Below are 8943 nucleotides of genomic sequence, written 5' to 3' on the forward strand. Positions count from 1 at the left end.
AGTCTCACAAAGGAGAAACAGACTGAATGCTGTTTGAAGAATTAACTTTTGTGGGCAGCTAACTATAAATGATCTTCTGAAGAAGACCCAGAAAAAGACAATTTAGAATGAAGGTTTCCAGGAAACAAGTTACAAATAGACAAGCATACGTTATATCTTAATTGCAAAAAATCAGTCCATAAAATCAACCAAAATAATTGCAGCAAAAAGTCAACATATCAAAAGGATTATTTTTGGTATAAATAATTTTAATTTAAAGTAAAGATGTGTATAACAAAAACCTTTACTTTGATAATATTGCACTCATTACTGTTTTCTGATTTTTGAGATATGAGGAAGTTTTATGGTAAAGTTAGTTTTTTAGGCCATTTCAAACTAGAATAGGTAATTGTTTTCCTTATACTGAAGTTATTGGTAGTTTGATGATGGCGAAAAAAAGTATCAGATGCTATCTGAGCATAAACAGGTACCCCTACATTTAGGAAACACCTTCTCTCCAAACCCCTTCAACTGCTACTGTACTGTCTTTAAGTTCACACCGACTCTTCCTGTGACTCGGTCCTTTAAAACTAGGTCCTTTAGACTCGGTTGTTAAGTTTTCAGCAGGGCTCCCAAAAATTGGCTTAACATATTCTGAATAGCTAGCAGTTATTCTGAGTTTAAGTTATCTGGCTCAAAACAGCTGATCTTCAGCTAAACCTATTGTTAGTTAAGTCAGTCTAGCTTTCAGACTCAATGTAAGCATAATAAGAAGCCCTCATCATTAGGATGCAGAATCACAATCCAATTTCCGCTGTAAAATATAATTGAACAAAACTTAACCCATTAAATATTTGTGCGAAAAAGGAAAGCTATTTTATTATTCGTTTATTTAATAAAAACAAACAAACAAACAATAAAACATGAGAGTCTTGATTCTCCTCACACCTTCTCAATGGAAAATAGGTTTAAGGTTGAATCTATGATGACAAAGAAACTATAACTCTGCTTTCAGACTCATCCTACTGAACAACTAGGTCACATGGCAACAACTAACACCTTAATATATTTATAAACTACTAATAATATCTGCCCTGAGTTGCTCATGTTTGTGGAACATCATTAAATCTCTCTGACAGTGACATCCAGATTCAGTCTTAAAGGCTGCTGTCTGCCATGTTGAAATGGAGTAGAAAGTTATAAGTACCCCTGAAGAATGACTAAAGAAAAGTAAAGATACTCAAAAAAAAGTACTTAAGTACAGTAATCATGCAAATGTACTTTGTTACTTTCCACCACTGGTTAAAACTAAATTGTCTTCATGTGTTTTAAACATAACATAATGTAAACACCAGGTATATATATAGATAGACACTAGGTGGAGCTAAAAACAACATTTTTGTTTTCTGAAAGCCAAGAAAATCGTGTTTGGAAACACTTGTTCATAATTAAGTCTTAACTCTTTGAAGTAGCCTGTAGATGACCCAATTACTAATTTTGCTACAATGAAATATTACAATGTGAAATTGCTATAAGCTTTTATTTTTGCCTGTTATTATTATTTTTTTAATGAATTTACAATGCTTTACATTTTGCCTCGCTTTGAGGGACTTTTATTTTGAAACTACTGCCTAGGATTGGCTGCTGCGAGATACAGAGAACAAGAGATCAAGATTGAAACGTAGTAAAAGAAGGAAAGATAGTTAATAATAATAAGCTTTATTTGAATGACTTGCACCCCCGAAGTGGCACAAGCTCTTACGGTGGTTGGTTTGAAGGATTATTGCTGACAACTTTAAGAATTTAATAAACAAGAAAAGCATCAGTCAAGTGTTTACCATCTTTTGGGGAAAATGCGACAAAGCCTGTTATTATCTTTTTAATGTACATTTGCAGTTTTAAAAATTCTCTGAAGCCTTTTCTACCCAGGTTGCCTGAACATGCTGTTTCCGGAAAAGCCTTATTGTTGAAATTAGAGCCATGGAAACAAACAGTAGCAAGTGAAAGAGAAACTTGGTTTTCCCCACATACTCCGCAATAAATAGCACAGCCCATGTTTTAAAGATCATGGACTGTAATAAACAACAGAGTCCTCTCCACTCCATTTAGAAGAACTGGAGCTTCTCTGTGAAAAGAAACTAACGAAACAGGAACAGTTACCATCTAATCTCTCATCTCTCTGCTGTATTTATATCTCGGTGCTCAACACATCAGCCTCATCTCCAATGAGGTTTCTTTGAAGGGTGTTAGATAAAAATCACTCTACATAGCAATGATTGTTTTTTAAAACAAACCTCTGACCTCGATAGGCCAGAAAGTCCCTGCAGACTTTATTATAATTTCTGCTAAGAAGTTAATTTAGTGGAATTAAGCAGATCCTTACATGCAGTTTAACGCGTTTAGGATTTTAAATCTGCAGAAAAAACACTAAATATCACAAGAAAGTTTTTTGAGGAACTAGTAATTGTACCTACAGTGTCAGCTAGAGTTGTTTGCAGCGACAGACTGAGAACAATAAAATTCTTCTTATGGCTCCAGATACTTGTGATGACAAAGAAATGTTCTGATCCAAAGAGAGGATCCGGTTTGGTCAAGGTGTGTGTTGTGAGAAACACAGTAAGGAGATTACACTGTGTAGAGTTCAGTAGATCTCAGCAGCTCATAGCCCGGTGTGGCTTATATATATGTATCTTTTCAGTTTGTGGATGCAGCTTATAGCGCTCTATATTCCAGAAAATATGGTCATTTTTTGCACGTGTTCCTTCCTCTCTTATTTCTGAATTATTGTTATTCCAAATAGTCAAATAAAACATAAAGCTGAGACATCTATTGAAAAGTAAATGCAATGAAAAAATAGGCTATGACAAAGTTAGAAATTTAGATTGTGCACTTACGTTTGCCACTAGAGATTTTTGTTTGCCAAGACACTCAAATGTGATGCACACTGTGTGCAAACGATGTCACATGCAGCTCGACTGATTAAAGTCTTTTTTTTTTCTTTTTGTCATTTTGTGTCAAGCTTAGTTGATTTTTGAACTTCCTGTTTTATTTTGGTGCCCTAATATAATTTCTGACTACTTCACTTCTTGGGATTCCCCTTAAATCAGCCTTACCGGTCCCTGACACTGGTCACCTTCTCTCCCTCTGCAGCGTTTCTTTGACAGATCATCTTTGTCACTTGAGATGAGCATACCAGCATTTAGTCTACCTTGCCTTGAATCTCAGCTCAGTTTGCTGACTCTGGTTTGTATAAAAAGATCATTGATTTTTTATTCACAGCTTTTGTTTCCTCTCAGATGTACTGGATTTCTATTTGAATTTTGATTCATTTAGCTAGGTGCAGTCACCATGTTTTGGGAGCACCCTATATGTTACATAGTCTACAGAATCAGATTCCCTTCATATTATACAAGTAGCCTACAAATACAATTTAAAAAAGTGCAGTTAATGAGGTGCATAGAAGACTAATAGATAAATAAAACCCAAAGACATGATGAACACATAAAACAGAAAAAATATTACACAACACCCATGTGTGCACTGTTTATTCTAATGCATAGCCTATTTGTATTAGGTATATGGCTTTGTCCACAAAGAGTAGTAATAATGTTTTAAAAAAAAAAATTCTTCATCCTTTCCTTGTTTTTATTGTCCTGAAGCGCCTGTCAGTGGGTGGGACTGGACCTTGAGTGGGTTAAGTGCGTTTTCCTAAGGCAGCAGGAACAGTACAGATCCTCTACAGACAGCAGAGGGCAGACTGATGATCTTCCCAACTGCTTTTCTGCCACATGATGTCTTTGGGTGTCAGCATTAGACCTTTAACAAGATCCCAGCAACCAAACACGTAACAAAGCAAAAACACGCAATACTCAATAATGCAAAATAAACAAGCGCTCTTTTATGCATAATGAAAAATGCAGAATGAAAAAAGAAAAAAGAAATTGACCTCAATTTACAAAAACAAAATTGGAAATATTGTCCAAAAAAATTAAGAGCATTATCAGAGCATCCCCGAGCTATTGATCTTTACCTGCTGGGAATTTTAAAGAAGCACAAAAAGTTGTAAAACTGACAACATTGCAAAGTTTAGAGAACCTCTGATCAACACATCACAGGTATTAGAGAATCTAAAAATATCTTCCTCCATCTCTTCCTGTTTCTCTCATATGGGATCGCTTTTTCAAACTTCACAGCTGATTTATTGATTTATTGAACGTTTTAATTGGTGTGCAGGGAGACGCTGACATGCAGAGTTTTCAACATTCTTCATTCTGCAGCCAATGACTTTTTAGGCACTGGAATAGATTTGTACTGCTACCTTTTGCAGCAATAGTTTTTGCAGTACGTCTTACAACTTAGCACCTTTTGTTTGAAGTCCTCAGCGTGAAATCCTTACTGCCCTAATTTGCTTAACCGGAAACACCTGCTGTCCCCATATTTCATTGTCGTCATGTGAATTTGTTCTCTATGGTTGCGATAGAGTCATTTTAAATACAGTGCATGGGAAAACTTGAGATACATCAAATATATTCAATTTATTGCCCACCCCGACTTAAACGTCCTTGTGGGAAATGACAGTGACACCTGGAGGGATGTCATTGGAAAGAAGGGCCCCACATCTCTGAACCATAATGGTGTTTCATGATTGGAATTCTGTGCTAGTTTAGAAGAACTTTAAAACGTCTTTTGGGAGAGGATTTTAATGAGTTTAGTCAATTTTAGCTACCGTACCTTGAGCATTTTGAAAAATATGCTTTTTGTTGGACAAGTCAATTAGGACAGACATTAACAATTCAAGAATAAACTAATAAATGACTTGAAAAGACACCTGTTTTATCTGGGAATAACACAAATTTATATAATATTTACAGTTTTAAACCTGTCAAGCTGAGGATGAAAATTATTCTATTACAATTGGGAAATTCTTTTCCGGTCGAACTGTCATGATGTTGGTGCAGATGACTGGCTTGGTCGCTCATTTCATTCACCTGTCTAGCTCCGCCCAATTCTCATTGCTACTCATCAGATCCACCTGCCTTCGCTTATTTAACCAGCCTTCTCACAAGTCACCAGTGCCAGATTATTTGAGCCTTTGGTGACAGTTGTCTAGCATACCTGATTGTGTTCTGATTGCCTGATCATGATCCGGTCGGCCTCTGCGCCTGCCTGTTCCTGTTCTGTTTGCCTGACCTGTCTTTGGACTCCTGCTGGATTCTGCCTTTTGACTGTACCTGGATCTGCTTCCTGACACTGACCTGGATTTCTTTTCATTACCTCTTTGGATCTCTGATCTTCTTGCTTGGACTCCTGAACCTCTTCGATATTGGCTTTGACTTCACCTTCTTGATAGTGTAACGATCTTGGTTCTGTTGTTTTTCTCTAAGTTTTCAGTTTCAGGTTCATCCAGGTTTTTCCTTGTTTTCTAGCTTTATTGGTGTCTGGATTCATTTAAGTTGCTTAGGTTCTTCTGTCTGTCCCCTGCTGCCTCCTTGTGTTCTTTTCCCTTGGCTTCCTCCTCAGCTCTACTCACACCTGCTCCTTATCAGCTCATTAGTCCTACCTTTGTTTAGTCAGCCATAAATACACTCCCTCTGCAGTCCCTCTTTGCTGGTTCCTCGTCTTGCCTTTTCTCACCCTGGCTCCTTGATGGTTTTCCCCTGATGACTCCATGGTTCTGGTTTGTGTTTGATTTTTATGTCGGATTTTTGGATTCCTGTTTTTGTTTAACATTTTTAAGTTGGATTTTTGGATTCCTATTTTTGCTGCCTGATCTTTCATTAAACCTTTTAAGAACTAACCCCTGCCTGTCAGCCTCTGCATTTGGGTCCTCATAAAAACCTCCAAACAAATCATGACAGAGGAGTAAGAACAGGTGCACTGATTGCAATTAGCAGCTCCAGTGCCAGGAACGTTACAGATAGTCCTGCCTTCCTTCATTTACTTTTGTAATCGTACTGTAATCGTAATCGTACTGTCTGTCTGCCTTGAATACTGGTTCTCCTGTTCTGAGCCATGAAATCTACACTTTATACCCAATTAAAAGGCCTTAACCACTGTAATGTCCCCGGAAATGAATAAAGGCACTTTAGGTTTTTGTGTTAATTTTATAGACATTGAATATGATCATTGAAAAGTGACAAATCCATACATTTTACTCTTTCCAAATATATTTATGTATATCACACTATTACAAAGATCAGAACTGAAGTTGATGTTTTTGGGGCCGATCTTCGAATATTCCAAATAAGCTATTTGTTTTTTTAATTGAAATAAGGGGAAATGTAGCAGATGATGTACATTTGCTGTGCAAATCAGTTTAATTCTGCCCATAAAATTGAGCAGATTGCTTCTAGAGGCAATTTGAGAGTAAAAATAATGTTCAAAGTCATGTATTTGAGGGTAATAATGATAACTATTAAAAATATTATAATACTAAATTAACACATTAAACTATTCTCCTGCTTTCTGAGTGTGTGTTCTGCATGCGGGCCAAACACCTGAAAAGCGTAACAATATCTAATATGAAAGATATAGATCAATCTTAAACTCATTATTTATTTGTATCAAAAAGAGATGTTCAGAAAGCAGACTACACAACATAACAGAAATATAACAAAAACCTGTTGGAATTAATATCATAGGAATAACTGTGAGATTGGCATGAATTTCAGTTCGAAATTAAAGTGCAGACAACGTTGAAAAAAAAGGCTACCAGAAACATCTTAGTAGAAATATATACTGTCCTGTGAAAAAAAAGTATTCAACTATTCCTCCAAGTTAAATGAATGGAGATCCAGAGATTTCACCCTTTTTATAGTAAAAAGAGACAAAGAAAATCATAGCAGCCGTTAAAGCCTGATGTTCAGCCCTGTCCTCATCTAGACGGCATTTGTTTTACTAAATTAAAGCTCTGAAGGTCTCCACATATCGTTACCCAAACAAAGACAGACAATTGGAAACTACAAATGATGTTATAATAATCCCTGACAAACAGTCTAGCTTGTTATGAGAATCATTATTTCCATCTCAAACGCTCCATAATAGAACAAACAATCCTCCCTTAGACACCCTGGAATTGAATCAATGAATGAAACTCAGTAGTCATAAACCAATATATATAAAAGGCAACTGTCAACCAAGGCAACTATCAGCTCCGAGCCAGCTCCCATGTCAGAGGATGAAGAGAGCACATCCAGTTAGTCATAGTCAGAGAAACAGGACTACACTGGAAAACAGGCCAAGCTCCAACATCTAGAAACAAAGGTGTTGATGGCAGCAGCACAGCTGATATTTCTCTCCAGGATGGAGTCACAGCCAAACAGGAACAGACCAGATGAAGCTACTATGAGAAAAAGCAGAGAGAGCAGAACGTTAGAGATTGAACTAACAGATTCTGCAGAGTGGGAGAATAGAGATAGAATGAAGCAGAATGATGAAAAAGGGGTCCCTATGTCCTCCAGCAGTCTAAGCCTATAGCAGCATAAGCTGGCCACCAAACTTGGCATCGAGGGGTTAGATCCAGTGGCGGCTGATGGAGTTTAATGACATAAAGCAAAACCAGTCAAACCTATACTAAGTCAGCACACCAGTATATTTATATGGATGTGAACAACAAAAAACAACATTGTAAAACACTTTATTAAAATAAAAAACATAATTTCATGTACAGGATTACTTTTTGTAGATACATTTTGATAAAAGCACATTTCTCAATGACTCTATGGTTGAAGTCAGGGATGGTTTTGATTGGGTTCTTCTCCATAGAGAGCATGGCCAGGGCATGGAGACAATCCTGTGACATTGTGTTCCTGAGGAAGGTCTTGATCCTCTTCAGTGTTGAGAATCACCTCTTAGATTCAGCTGTGGTCATGGGAGTTGTGATCAGGATCCTCAACAGAGTCACAGTTTAACCCAAACCCAAATAGGAATGATAGGAGAAAATCTAATTAAATAAACTTTTAAAGTAACCTACATTCTGAAGACGAGCTGAAGATCTCTGACGAACATTTAACACCAGTATCATCAGCAGCACAGCAGTACTGCTTCTCCAGATATTCCCTGTCAAACTTCTGTCCAACAGAACGGTCTACCAGGCAAGTATCCAGGTGGACGGTGGCTTTAAACCTGGACTGGAACAGAACCAGAGACAGAGCCAAGGTGACCACAAAGAACGGGACACTCTCAGCTTCATTTCCTGGAAGGATAAACGGGATAACAATCCGGTTTCTTCCTATTGGACCGTGTTTTTTGGTGAGAGACTCAAAGCTTTTCCACACACCATCATCTGGTTCAAGAGGACGAACTGTGATGTTGGGGATCATCTGGTCTCCAGCGTTCTTCATGGAGTTCCAGTGGTCTGGTAGATTCTTGGGTCGATGTTTTTCATCAGGAACGGTACAGCCATCCTTCTTGGAGCAGCAGAAGATCCTGTGCTGAGGCTTCATTCTTCCAGAGGCAATACCGTACGTAATCTCTGCGCCAGAGGAGACACAGTTCCAGGGAGCATAAAGCACCACATCTCTGATGGAGGCCAGAGGCAGCAGACAGTTGGCTGGGATCATGAAGTCTCCGATTGATCCATGAGCTACAAAGGTGATGTCCACAGTGTCACCATGGTCCTTTTTCTCCTCTTCATCGATGCATTTTTTCAAGAAGTTATACATCTCCACCAGTTGGATGAGGAAAGATAATGAATGTGAATTTTCTTTCAGCCACTTCAGGACAGTTGGATTGGTGCAGTTCTCCTCAGCAACTTTCATGAGCCTTTTCCACTCATCTGAGGACTTTAAACTCTCAAAACAGTGAATACGATCAATAAAAGTTTCCCTGAAGATAAAAACAAAAAAGTCATATTAAAATAGCAATGACTTATTCTTGTAAAGTATTCACTTACTCATAGAAATCCATAATAATACCAATATCTAGTCTTAAACTTTTAGCAGCAGCTGAAAATCATTATCTTAA

The 8943-nt window shown here is 37.5% G+C and overlaps 1 protein-coding gene across 1 annotated transcript in view; it reads right to left on the minus strand.

Moving 5' to 3' along the window:
* LOC107101143 (protein NLRC3-like) overlaps nt 1-8642 on the minus strand; it is a 21026-nt gene extending 12384 nt beyond the window's left edge. The window contains exons 1-2 of the mRNA XM_015399932.1: nt 8258-8642; nt 7952-8173 (exon numbers count right to left, since the gene is read on the minus strand). Of these exons, the coding sequence (XP_015255418.1) occupies nt 7952-8173; nt 8258-8642 (607 nt within the window). The remainder of the gene's footprint in view (nt 1-7951; nt 8174-8257) is intronic.
* Nucleotides 8643-8943: the final 301 nt, after the last annotated feature.

Source organism: Cyprinodon variegatus, unplaced genomic scaffold (assembly GCF_000732505.1).
Source record: "Cyprinodon variegatus isolate N-32 unplaced genomic scaffold, C_variegatus-1.0 Scaffold1058, whole genome shotgun sequence".
In the NCBI taxonomy this organism is placed as follows: Eukaryota; Metazoa; Chordata; class Actinopteri; order Cyprinodontiformes; family Cyprinodontidae; genus Cyprinodon; species Cyprinodon variegatus.